Here is a 13,948-nt window from a genome sequence, read left to right as displayed (position 1 = left end):
CATAAAAATCTGCCTTGGTGTCTTTGATGACAAAAAGACGTTTCTTGTTTCAGCACTCGGGCTCGATTGAACCAACTCAGGCTCGAGGACCAATTGACATTAGCTCGGCCATAAACTACCCTGCTGGGCCCTCTTAGCTGTTACCCAATGAAAGAAAAGGTGAAGGGGAAAAAAAAAATAAAGGTACATTTAAATTACTTTCCAAAAGTGGATTTTTTTTCTTTTCTTTTTTTACTGAAACAAGAAACTCTCAAACGTGGTTAAAACCGAGCCAGGAGAAGCGCTAGCGTTTGCTCTTACTTTAATTAAGATCAGTGCCAGTATCTGTGTTACCTGTGAAGGCCTCCAGGGAGGGGTCATGGAAGTTTACTGGGAATGATCCTCTCAATTAAAAAAAAGAAAGAGAGAAGCTCAGATCACTGTGGTTTAGAAATCGGTGTTTGCTTGGAAAAGTTTTAATGTCTCCTCCTTCCTCTCCTGTGAGTAAGGATCTGAAATAGTGAGTGTAACCCACGGTGGCTATTGACAGTGGATTCTGGAGCTGGTCAATCTTACTGGGAAGCTTGGGGTGGGGGGTTTTCTGATTTGGTCTCTTGAGTGGTGGGAGGTTTACTGTTCCATGGGCTACTGTTCCCCAGGGCTGGTGAACTGGTGAAGTCTTCCTCGTCGTCCATGCCGTTGGCTGCATCATACTGCGTGTTTTCTAATCTAGTGATTAGCCTTTCGTCCTCGTCCCCAAACTCACCTCCCATCAGAGTTGGCTCTCCTACCACCATCACATCCTGTGAACAGCAGCTGACATTATTACAGGGAAACCTTGGGAGAGAGAAGCTCAGCTTAAAACACTAGTGGGAGGCGCTGGGGGATCTAGGACAGACACACTCGTGTCCTGTACACCGGGGTCAAGTCTCAATGTCGGGGGGCCAAGACGCATATTGGATTTTTCTACAGGAAATAAACATCGCCTCCTGATGTGTAACAACCACGCGAGTTTATGTCCTTAGTGCGCAGCCTGACACCGGAGAACGAGCAATGCTAGCAATCTGCAGAAATAAAAAAATGGATTTTTCAAAATTAAAAAAATCCACGCTTTTCAACTTGCCGACACTGGGGACTCTTGAGAGGGCTGTGGAACCTTCTGCTGGGTGCTTTGCAAGACCTCCAAAAATCCACCACTTTTATTTAGGGCCTCTGGATGGCTTTGGAAACTAGCAGCCAACACGGGGAGGATGCAGTTCTGCAACAGTCATGCAACTCATTCCAAACGGCATTTTCTCTGTCCCAAGGACGGTATACATTTTAATTGAAGACAGATCTCTCTTTTCTCTACTCAGCCAGGCCCTTTTATGCAGCCGATATCCTTGACATTCTGCTACTTAATTATGGTAATTAATTTAGGTAAAGTTTTCGATAAAAACAATGTTCACACTGATTTGACAATTTGCATAGCTAATTAAGTCATTAGCAAAAACCTGCTGATTGCCAACAAGCCCTGAATTTACCATCTGTTATTCCATGGTGCCTGTCACCTATCCCCACACAGGCAACCCCACCACCAATCTGGGCAGTAAAGAGAGCCAGTCTGTCCAGCTGGTGCCATAAAAGGAAGTTGAGGAGCACTAATTGTAATTACAATGATGAAGCCAGTAGTCATCAGAAATGGAAGCATGCAAGAAGAATCCATCTAATCACTCCTTTAAGTACAAATTGTCCTTCCATGCAAACAAGGAAGCCACCTACTGTAGCTGGGAGCTCTGTGGAGGCCACCGCTGCAGAAGCACGGGGACAGGGGAGAAGGACGCATACACAGGGCACAGCTCTGGCCTCTCTGTCCCAAGGGGATCCTATGGGGTTGATGGGCGACATGGGCATGGGACAGGACACCTGTCAGGTGGATCCTGCTGGGCGGGCTCTGAGCAATATTCTACTTAAGAGTGCCCGACTGCCATCAGCCTCCACTGAGGCTGGAAAATCAGGGCTGGCCATATGCCTTTGGGGACGTAAGTATGCATTTTCTGATAGGGAGGCTAATTTGCCTTGACAGCTGGGTAGACATTCTTTTCACTGGGGCAAGAGAGGCTTTCCTGGAGCAGTATATCAGTGGAATACTGCCTGTGGTCAGGAGAGGGTCCAGCGGCCCCGCCAGGGTCCTTCTAGAATTTCGAAGGTGCCAGTTGAACAAATCCCTTAGTGACCACCTGATTTGTTTTGGAATGGAAAACCTTGTTTGTTTGATTGATCGATTCTCCTCGAATTAGAGGGGAGATTATCAATAGGTTTCACACTGTGTTTTCAGACTAATCACTCTTGTGAATTGATAACAGTGACGTTAAAGAGAAATGCCCCAGATGAAGCAAATGCCTAAAATATGACCTGGGAAGACTCAGAAATCGAGGTACTGGCAGGACATTCAGTTGTGTGTTTCCAAGAATGTACTTACGATGCCACGAAGAGCCAGACGTGACACTGACATGTAAGAGACTCGTGAGGACTCTTAAAGTGAGATACAAAATAGACACAGACTCCGAGTGGCAAGAATGCTGACAGGATTTTAAATGGAATGTGGCCTCCACCTGACCCATTGGGGTGTTGGGGATAAAAAAGTGTTACTTCGTTGTGGGCAGTTAGGGGACCGCGCTTACGATCAGGAACAAAGGCAGGCGGGAAGACCAGGTTAAGATGGGGTGGAGGACGACATGAGGGTTAATTCCACCAAATGACCTGTGTGTAGCACACTTTGCAGGGCTGGGGAAACACATGCGTGACGTGTCACGGGGCAGGAGAAGAATGTTAGAAGCGACACGTGGGTCTGCATTAGTACTGTGAGTCCAAGGTCATCGAGAGAGGCTGGGAGAATGGGAGGTTAAGCATAATTTGGAAACAGAAGAAGCCAATTTAAGCGTGATATTAGCAGAGGCGTTCTCAACACGTCAGATGCCTTCATTGTATCAGAAAATAACAGTCATTCCAGAAAAGTACTGTGAAAATAGTGATTTACATCACTTCAAATGGGGCTTATACGGGCTCGTAATATGTTTGGTATATCTTGGTTCCAGGAACGGCTGGAAAAGGTGCCCAGGCATGGATATTTTGGAGCATGCTAAATTTCAGAGAGATGTCACATTTGCCTTACTGATTATAAAACGTATCCTTAGCCAGATGCATAGTCATGCGTGTGCGTGTGTGTGTGTGCACGCATGTGTGCATGCGTGAGTGATTAACAGATGGCAAGTTACAAAAGAGATGTGTGCTAAGGACTTCATATGCACGTAGATACCTGAGGCCACTTACATAGTTACGAACACCGCTCTACCTGGCTCTTCTAAATCTCTGGGCTAGGATAGGGGTTCTCGGCTCAGGAGGGCTTGGTTTGTTATCCTCACACAAGATGAGTGGAGACATAACATACATTCTGGGCTCCCTCTGACTACGGGATGTTGGCACCGTTTTCCCCACACGCCCCACATCTTTAAAAGTCCCCCCCCAACATTCAACATTGGTAGTGAGAGATGCATTTCCTTCCCGTCCCTGCTGTCTCGTGTGTCCCACAGGAGGCGATATTGGTCCATCTGAGAGTAACCCATATGGTCTCGACTCCCCAGGAAGCAGACCTCCGCTCCTCGCCAGGGGCCTGGAGGTGCCACCAGCTCTTGCCCGTGTCACATCTTCTCACTAATCCCCCGTGCAAGGACCACCAACCTCTGAGGAGGACTGGAAGTGACTCCTTTCAGGGCCCCTCAATGCTTCTCCTTAAATTGGCCAGAAGGGGTCACTGCTGTTGAATGACACAGGTCTCCATCCCTCCCAGGGTTGAGGCTGCAGTTCGGGATCGCTCCTAGCCCCTGCTCATGGAGTGAGAAGCAGAATCCAAGGATTAAACCCTAACCCTCGCCAGACACACATGTTGCTGCCGTGGCAGCTGTGCGGACCACAGCCGTGGTCGTGGTAGCACACCCGATCTGTACGTGCCTTCGGACAAAGCAGCTAAGGCCTGCAGGTTGCATTTCTATTTAAACAGGAAAGGGGTGCTGGTCATTCAGGAGACAGGGTTAAATAATGTGGTCCCTACAAGCCAGCCAGTGCTTATACATTTGACGTCCATTCAGCTGGAGGACATACAGAAATTTACACATTTTCTTAACCCGAATGACTTCCCTGTTTCTCCCAGCCATCTCTAAGTTTTACTTAAGGAAAACATCCTTGTTTGCACGGCGGGGATAGTGCTGAAATTCTACTCGCACTTTCTAACGGCGCCTTGTTCTTGTCCAAAGGGTCTCGACTGATTAAAAACCCTCTTGACACAGGTATCTTCCACCAAAATGCAATTGCAGGTTGGGAGGACAAGAGCATAATGGAATAGAAAAAGTTAGGTGCTCTTTAAAAAAAATTGAAATGATTCTGACTAGGCCAGGTATGTCAAAATACATGGATGTGTATGCTGCTATTCTATACCCATGGCAGACATCACTAATGGATGGCCTACCAGACCCAGTCCAGGCCTCAGAATCTTTCTCAATATTGTACCCTGTGAGCTGAAACCAGGGGTCTGAGCTGGCAGGAGAGAGGAAACCTCTTTATCGCTTTATTAGACAATGAGCTCTTCAATGACAGAGCTTTAGGTGGGTCTTTTTTTGGTTTTGTTTCTTTTAAATCTTGCTATTACCAACACCTGGTATAGTGTGGGGCACATAGTAGGAGCTCAGAGAACACTTGTTGAACCAATCTGAATTCTTGCAGCCTTTAAGTAGCTATGTCAAATTTCCAGAAATCTCTGGAATGTACTTTCATTTGTTCGTGGAAACTAACAAACGTTAGTTTCTAAAACCCCAGAATTAGATGAATAAATGGGCTGCTTGTGTGCACTTTTGGGGTTGATTTATTTACGCCTGGCCATTTTTTTCTATGCATTTTCCCATTTAACCAGGAGTGGGTATAACTTACTGGCACCTTAATAAAAAGACTCTGTTTTTCTCCTTTGATTTTTTTTTTTCTCCTGACTCTTCTGGGGTGAAAACTCAGTTCAAAAAACAGAGGTAACTCTGGTATTTTTTAAGAACTACAATCCCTACCAGTCTTAAAATGAAAATGGCACCTGTCCCACAGGCTGGCCACTTTCTCATGACCTTTTCTTTCTAATGCAACAGGGATGACAACCGTGTCCTCTGTCTGTGGAGGACAGGAGGAGAGGCCAGGTAATTCTCAGGTACTGATGGGGTTGGTTTTAGCCAGAGAACTGACCAATGGAAAATGGGAGAGAGTGGGTGGGGGACAGATTTGAAAGACACAATTAGAAGTAAGTGGAGAATCCCCTGGAAATGAAGGTCCACTCTCACATGGAGAGAGATGGTGCAGGATCAGAAGCAGAGGGTGAGGCCCACAGACCAAGAGAGGGAAAAGAGTGAGAAAGAGGGAAAAGGTAAAATTGCACCGCTTGAGAGAAGTTACAAGAAAGGGCGCATTTTTGAAGACATAGTATCTAGAGGGTACCTATGAAGCACCACGAAAATCCCAGGATTTGAAGGATAGTCAAAAGCCTGGTGAGGGTGATGTGACAAGGGCAGCGGAGAAGGAAAACCCACAAGCCATCGTGGTGGGGAGAAGGGGCAAGAAATGCTTAAAGACACGTGAGAATTTAAAAGTGGTAAGTGGTCTAGTACTGGGATGAGGAAGTCAGAGTCAGGAAGGAATCAGGCAGGAGGGAGCAAATGGAGGAAGAAAACATGGGAGGTGAAGAAAGTTCCCGCCCAGTTTACCCTCTGTGGGGATGCCCTCAGCTGTCAGTTTTGGAGTTCAAAGAAGCCCCCTTCTGAGTGGCCCATTTCCTTTGTCAAGACCCAGAAATGAAAGAAAGGGGTCAAGAGGTCCAGAGAGTTGAGACCAAACCAGGGGCTGAGCCTCCCCCTAAGCTAATGAATCCAGCCCAGAAGGTCATTGCAGCTAAAAGAGACTTTGCCGTAGGGCCCCTGGACTCGGGGAGACGACAGGCAAAGGCAGGATTTCAGCCTAAAAGGAAAGCGAGACTTACAGGTACCTGACTGGACAGACTCAGGTTGGCGGCTGGTGCCTTCTTCTTGCTGCCCGTGCTGTTGGCGGTGTTCCCAGCGCCGCTGTTGGAGGTGCTGCTGGTGGAATTTTTTCTTTTTCTCCGTTTCGTTGTCGGTTGCCTTGTGGGCTCTGCTGCAACATGAAACATGGAAGGAGGGTCAGTGCCAGGGTGAGCACCAGAATACGGGCCCTCCAGGGAAGCCGTTTTTTGTAAGTTCAAAAGAGTAGGACTGTTGATATTTTTTCCACTTCTTTTAACTTGATGAAACCTAAAAGAAGAAAGCTGCTGATTTATTTGTAGCACACAATGACTGAAACTCTTTTCTTTAGTATCTTGATAAAGTGACTTGTATTTAATTGTTCTTCCTGATGTCATGTACTGTGTGTGTCTGGAAGCTCTTAATATGTCTTAGGGTGAGTTACACCACTAAGCAGTTTCGTTTGAACTTAAAATATTATTACCATTATGAATTGGGGGCAAAACATTTTTTTGTGGTCTACCCTCTTTTTATAACAAAAGGAGGGCTCTGGGACTCCTAGGGAACCTCCAGGGGTTGAGAGAATTGAGCCGAGCTCAATTAAGTGAACCAGTGAGTTACAGCAGCACCTACTGGCTAAGTCTCATATTGCAGCCCAGCTCTCGCACGCTGAAATGTTGAAAAATTGGCCAAAAAATTTGTGTGGGTTTTTCCCGTAACATCTTATGGAAAAACCTGAGCGAACTTTTGGGCCAACCCAATACAAAGAAGAGTAAGTGTCCATCCCATCAGCCATTGATGTGGAACTTAGGGATTCCCAAGCTCAGTAGAAATACCCATGCTTTGGATCCTGGTGTCTAAAAGATGCAACTGATTTCAAAATTCCCGGGGAAAAAATATCTTAGTATGCTACAGCCAACATATGAATGAAGAGAAGCTAGACCTTTTCCAGAAAGGTCTGTTTAGAAATAGGAAAAAAATATTTTGGCCCTGAAGGATGAGGCAACATCTTAATAGAAGTATAGGGACTCATGGAAATGTGTAGTGAAAAGAATATTATTTATTTATTATGTATTATGAGCATGACTCAATATTTTCATATTTTTAATGTTTTCTATGTCATTATTTTACATTCACAGCAACTCTATTAACTAGGTACTATTATAATCTTTGCTTTGAGAATGAAAAATCTTCAGAAACCTGTTCCAGGCAGTTACTAAATGAATTGGAAATGGCATGTAAGAGCATCCTTTTTGCTAACCCTATTCTAGATCCAACTCTGATGGAGAGAAGGTAAGCCAGGACCATACTGGAACTAAGTGAGGTAACCTTGGAGCATTTTCTTGAGGCATCTATACTGCTTCTGATGAACAATGGGGAAGATCTCCTTGAAGGTCCTTTCAAAGACCACTTAGTCCATCAGGTTATCTCTGACTTTTGATGAAGTAGGAGATTATGTTTCTATTTATATAACATATTTTCTTTCATAAATATTTTATCTCTAATGTTTAAAGAGTTTCATCAAAGGGCCTAACATCCCTATCCATAGAGAGTTATGGGTGCTTATTCTGAAGGTTATGGAAACAGGAAACAGAATTGTTCCAGCTCATGGGGCTGGAGGAGAGTTGAGAGGTACATTCTAAAGTAAAGCAAACACCCATCTTTCCCTGACAGGCATCTTCTTCCTTTGACTTGAATTGAAATCGGCTGCTTTAAAAAAACAATTCGGGGCTTCACTGGTGGCGCAGTCGTTGAGAGTCCGCCTGCCGATGCAGGGGACATGGGTTCGTGCCCCGGTCTGGGAAGATGCCACATGCCGCGGAGCGGCTGGGCCCATGAGTCCAAAAAAAAAAAAAAAAAAAAAAAAAAAAAACAATTCGTACTTTTTCATGGAATTTTGGGGAAATACACCTAAATGGTATGCTCTGGATCACTCCCACTGGCAGTAGGTAGCTGTGGTAATAGAGTCACGAATTGAAGACATAAAAACTTACTGTGCCATAGGGGCCTCCACTGACTAGCTTCAGCTAACTTTGGAAAGTTACTACTTTAAATCTCAGGCCTATTATATCGAATGGGAATAGCAAGAAATACCTCATAAGGTTGTCGTGAGGATTCAGTAAGAGAATGGAAGGTCTGAGAGGGCTGCGATTTGTGACTATTTTCATGTAGTGTTATAGCCACAGTGGCTAGGGCAGTGCCTGGCACCTAGTAGGGGCTCAATAAATACTTGTTGAGTTCATGAGTGAATTAATGAATAATATATGAATTATATGTGCACATGTTGCGAAATAGGTGTTCAAAACATTTAGTGAGCGAAATTTTTTCCTTTGAAGCCTTATTGGTACTGAAAGAAAATAAGGCCAATTTACGCACATTTAACACATTTGAAAAATAATGTTCTAAATGTCTATAATTCCTGTAAGATGGGGATGCAACTATTCTATGTAAAATAATGCTCATTTTTCTCAGCCTTCTAAGTATGTACTTGGTTACATCTGCTATATTCACTTTACATAAAACCCCTGGCCAATTACCAGCAGAAGGTGACCATTATATTTTGTGATTCAGAAGGCTATGTGCCTCGTGTTAATAGTTACTCTTTATAAAAATAATTTTTAGCGAATGGATACGTTTTGCTTTTATGATCAGTGAGGCTCAACACATGCCTGGGAGTGAAAATGTACTAGATAGAAGGACAATTAATGATGACTGGAAGCAGTAATTTCAGAACCCCAGCAGGAGACTATAGTATCTAAACTACATTCTAGGGAAGTGAGAGAAATGGAGTCTTTTATGTATTCTTTTCATGATCAGAGAACTCTTTGATATTATATACCTTAAAAAAATAGACCAAAAATGTTTATTTATTTCCTACCTCCTTTCCTTCTTTCCTTCTCTCCTCTATTCCCTCCTATTCTTCCCTTCTTCTTCCTCCCTCCTTCCCTTTCTTTTCATAATTTCTACCATTCTTCAAAGAACAAACAAAATCACAGCAAGCCATGAGCAGCCACCAGTCTTGTCCAGTGGAACAACCACTGGACTGGAAGACAGGAAACCTGGGTTCCGATTTCAGCTTTGTCAATATTTTCTTGGTAACGTTAAATAAATCAATTTCCTTCTGTGAGTTTCAGGTCCTAATCTAGCAAGTGAGGAGACTGTCGAGGATGGTCACTACATCTAAGAAGGATGTTTGCCCTTCACAAAGTCAGTGTCTTTGGGTCCAATATCACAGTCAGGATATCCCTTATAAACTACTTTTCTGATACATTTATGATCACTTCCTTTTCACATGCCTTCATCCCCAGAAGAAGCCTCAGAAAAAGCACGTAGATGGAGAGTGAAGAACGCAGTCGTACCTGGCGGCGCCACCATCCGCTGCCACTTCTGAAACAAGCAGGTCTTCAGGCAGTCTTGTGGACTGAGGTTGTAAGTTTTATGTCTGGACATCAGTTCCTGCATTGGCTCCAGTATTACACACAACTGCAAGGAGTTCAAAGACATCGGTGTTTTACTACTTGATAACATTATTTGCAATAAATAATTTTAACAGCTGGAATCCAAAAGAAAGTTTAAAGTTACTTCACCCCCAACCCCGGGTTTTGATTTTCTCTGTATAAGTTTGGAGGAAAAGAAATATTACCAACACTTGATAATGCCCACTTAATTTACCATCATCTATAATATCATATTATAGCTGAGTGTGGTTTATACACACAAACACACACACACACACACACACACACACACACACACACATCCCCACACATTCTGTACTGACTGTTGGTTGGATATATGTGGTTCTATTCTGAATTGAAATGATTCTCTCTGGTTAAAGAAAAAAGCTCTCTTCCATGGAGCGCAGCGTGCTCTGATTTCGACTCTGGTCTCTGCTGTAGTTCCTGTTTGTATAACCACACACTGTGAGTTACAATGCTAGTTTATGTAGATTATGTGGCAGTGAAAGCCGTCCTTTAAACTTTGGAGAAGAAAGTGGCAACTACAGGTAAGTTTTTGATCCTAATTCTTATAAAGGGCCATGATGAACACTATTTTATTTTTATTCATATACTCATTTGTATTTTACACAAGATGAGAATGTCAGTAACATATGCTAACTTTCACTCAGTGTGGGAGCTTTTTCTGTGGTTCTGCACACGGTTGCCCTTCTTCTCTCCCTTAGTTAGATCTTTCAGCTTTACTTTGGTCCAAGACTTCTGATGACAAAGATTAATGAATGAAATAAGAAAGTAAATTCAGTTAGGATTGCCTTGGACTTCTCTGAATTCTTTCTCATTTGGAAGCTTTTCAGAATGCTGCTGCATTGAAAGGGCAAAGTCCAAGACTAGGAACAATGCATCCATTGCTGTTTCAGTTACAGCTATACTAACATTGGCAATGCACCTTCCCATGTGGAAAAACGTCATTTTATTATGAAAGGCAGATGTGCAATCCCCATGTTCATGGGGCCATCGTTTTTACTACTCCCTTCCCTTCTGCCATTTCTCACCTGAGTATTTCCCTAGAGTCCACATTCCTTATTGTCCACTGGTTCCCTCTGCCTGGAATTCTTTGCTCTCCCTCTTCCTGGCTAATGCCCACTCAGCCTTGAAGGCAAAGTTCCTTCCTCTGTTAGGCCTTTCTCCCCTGGCTCTGCACCTCTCCCTGTGCGGGCTGAGTTGGATGACTCTACAGATCTCCCAGAGCACACAGCCCTTTCTGCCCTACAAACTTACTCATTTACTTTTTGTAACCATCGGCTTCCAAGTCTCTTTTCCACTCAACTTTGAACTCTTTGAATGCTGAGACTATGCCTTTTATCTCTGTGTTCCTAGATTTGGCTCAAATGAATGGATGCATTGAAGGAGTGATTCTTAGAAAGACTGGAGGACCTTTCTATGCCAATGTTCCTCAAAGTCTAAGGAACACTTCCATCAGAATCAGAAGAGTTGATTATTAAAAATGCAGACTTCCAGACTCTGCCCTTTCTGTTTCACTGAGTCTGGAGGTGGGGTCCTGAATCTGTATTTTAAAAAAGCATTCTCCCATCTAATTCTGATAAATATTACCCAAAATTGAGATCCACTGCCCTGCATATGCTGGGCTTTAGAAGAGACAAATATAGAAGCAAGACATACACAAATCCCCAGGGGTTTCCAGCTCAAATTCCCCTCTCTTCTTACCCACCCCCACCCCCCCGGCCACCTCACTTTTCCATGCCCTTCCTCTCTTCTCAAGTCTAGGCATGATAATCAAAATTGCCTTCATCTAGAAAAATTTCTCAGCCCTTTTTACCTATCGATGATCTAAACTTTGCCAGAACCACAAACCCCATTTAAGGGCCAACTGTAATCTCCTTCCATCTGCAGTTTCTTTGGAAGAAGAGACTAAGATTTCAAAGCCTGAACAACACAGGTGCAATGGGAGCCAGAGAGACAAAGCTACTGGACCCTAGTGTATCAGGCTGTAAAGTAATGAGATCTGGGTTAGTTATGATGCGTCTTCAATCTTGTCTATCTTCTTGTTTACTTTGGAGTCCTTTTTGAAACCTAAAATGTTAATGAGGAAAACCCTGTGAAAGAGGGAGAGTTACTATATGCAATTAAGTCCATATTCCAAGACTGCAAGTGTGTATTCCTCTACGAACAGCTCCACACTGGAAATCAAAGTATGTGCAAATTACAGACAACCTCAAGTCTTCCCCTGTCACTCATACCAAATGGAGTGAAGGATTCCACAATCATCTCTACACATAGAGATAAGAATGGATTATCCACCAAAGAAGAACCACTGCTAGCTTCAGACAGGGTCAGAAGATGTTTGCATCTATTATTAAGCTAGGGCAGTAAGAAAAGCTTTCAGAGAAATTCTAAAGACTGGGAAAACTTTTTCTTTTAACTAAAAATGTTGTAAAGGTTTTAGAACCATTTCCTTTTTGTCCATTCCCATTCTTGAGCAATTGACTTACAGTGGCTATAAAATACATGGATGGAGTGGAACAAACATGGACTTAGAAATCAGGAGATCTAGGTCTAGATTTTGAGTCTGTCACCAGATGCATACCCTTGGATGAGCCACTTAGTAATGCTGGGTCTCAGTTTCACCTGTGAAACTATACCCATCTTGTATATTGTTTGGGAAATTTGAGATAATACGTCTTGACACATAAGTTCAACAAACAGATATTATGATTACATATTAGCAAGCACAGCACAGATTGCAAAACAAACCACATTTCTATTACTTTAAATCAACAAGCATTTATTGAGTTTTCTCCTAAGTGTCAGGCCTATTTGGACCTAGAAAGGATTATCAGCATTTCACATGCTAGGAAGTAGGAGAGTTGCGTTTATTGTGAGAACTCACGAGCTCATTTTCTCTTTCTTTTTTCCCCAGGTGCCTTTCCTCTCGGGGTTTTGGGCAACACTTTTTACAGGTGCTAATCCTCAGGATTTATCCCTTCCCCTTTCATGTAAAAATATCTTCCCGTTGCTGTAACCCACCCCAAAGGAATTTGCATCTCTGCATGCTAATCAGGAATCCCCAAAGTCATTTTTCTTCCAGTGGAGGGGTACTGGGCTGGAGAGACATCCCGCCCCTTATTCATGTATGCAAATGAGCATCCAGCTCTGGCGCAGAGATGGTGCTTTTGCCAGGCTGCGTGCTGTAGGTGGCAGAACTAACTCAGACAAGAGCCTGCCTTCTCCCATAGCAAGCCAGTGCATCTTGGCAACAGCAAAGGCCCCGGGGCCTTATGAAAGGAGATCAGGAAAGTTCGGGGGGTAGGTTCCCTCAGTCACTAGCCAAATCCTTCTGGAGCCAGGATTCCTGCTCTCCCTGAGGTCTCAGACCCCCTTGAGAATCTGGTGAAGGCTATGCAGGCTGTCTTCCAAATTTTATACAAAATATCTGGAGGTTTACGAACACTCTTACACTCCCATCCATTGATTCCAGGTAAAGAGTCCCCTGTTTGTAATATATACGATCCAGGCTACAATATAGATGTCTTTGCCCCCGCCCTACACACACACACACACACACACACACCTCACTCCAACCTCAAAGGCATATTAATGGAACTGAGCATAATAGCACAGCGTCCTTTGATTTTTAAAGAACGATTTTATCTGTAAAGTTGTGTCTGCTACAAAGTTCCCAGTGGACCAGTCCCTTTGCCTGAAAAGAAAGGCCTCCGACAGTGACATCTGCAACACTGCAGCATCATGAGAGAATTTGGTCTACACCTGCGGGGGGTGTTGGAGGTGTGAAAAGATTTCCATCTAAAATAGAACCGGAGGATAGGAAACAGAGACTCCCAACCTGCCCTTAGAGGAAGGGAACTTAAGAAGTGAGAGACTGATTTCCCATAAGTACTTGATTTAGGGATGATGGAAACTTACTTCCGGACCAGTGAACATCTGCCAAGAATCCGTCCCCATCCTCAAGCCAATGAACTTGCTGCTGGGACTCTGGCTGGACCTCCCTGTCTTTGCACTCCTTGTCCATAAATACAGCCCACCCCTAATCCTCAAGGGACTCACTGGGGCTGGCTCACAGCATGTTTCCTTAATTGCAGTTCCTCCGCTATTCCTGAATAAACTCAACTTCTGGTCATTTGATCTTGCCTCAGTTTACCTCTTTATTTGGGTTGCCTGAAGATACCAGGAAGAATCCCAGGGCACTGTGCAAGGTGGCAGGAGCCAGCAAGGCCTGAGACCTCTTTTTGAATAGGAAGCCCCTGCCAGGTCCGCTTAGAATCGCAAAGAAAACCACTGCCCATTGCCCATCCTGGCAAAGCTCTGAGGATGCCTTTGGGCAGATTTAATGAGAGTTTTAGGCCAGGCTTGCTCTCCTTATGCTTCCGACTTCATTTTCTGGGATTCTGGCCCGGCACTGACCCTTTGGTATGAAACCAAAACCTATAA

The 13,948-nt window shown here is 43.9% G+C and overlaps 1 protein-coding gene across 9 annotated transcripts in view; it reads right to left on the bottom strand.

Moving 5' to 3' along the window:
* Positions 1–249: 249 nt before the first annotated feature.
* Positions 250–13,948, bottom strand: part of LDB2 (LIM domain binding 2) — a 376,552-nt gene continuing 362,853 nt past the window's right edge. Inside the window, exons 6-9 of one of the 9 annotated variants that reach the window (XM_024741858.1) lie at positions 9,383–9,506; positions 6,026–6,177; positions 3,700–3,842; positions 683–782 (exon numbers count right to left, since the gene is read on the bottom strand). In XM_024741858.1, the coding sequence (XP_024597626.1) occupies positions 3,738–3,842; positions 6,026–6,177; positions 9,383–9,506 (381 nt within the window). In that variant the 3' untranslated portion in view covers positions 683–782; positions 3,700–3,737. The other 8 variants (XM_024741860.1, XM_024741859.1, XM_024741856.1 and 5 more) reach the window with 8 other exon arrangements.

This window comes from Neophocaena asiaeorientalis, unplaced genomic scaffold, assembly GCF_003031525.2.
Source record: "Neophocaena asiaeorientalis asiaeorientalis breed wild unplaced genomic scaffold, Neophocaena_asiaeorientalis_V1.1 scaffold218, whole genome shotgun sequence".
Lineage (NCBI taxonomy): Eukaryota > Metazoa > Chordata > Mammalia > Artiodactyla > Phocoenidae > Neophocaena > Neophocaena asiaeorientalis.
The sequence above is the reverse complement of the archived record's forward strand: the minus strand, read 5'-3'. Positions and strand labels throughout refer to the sequence as shown.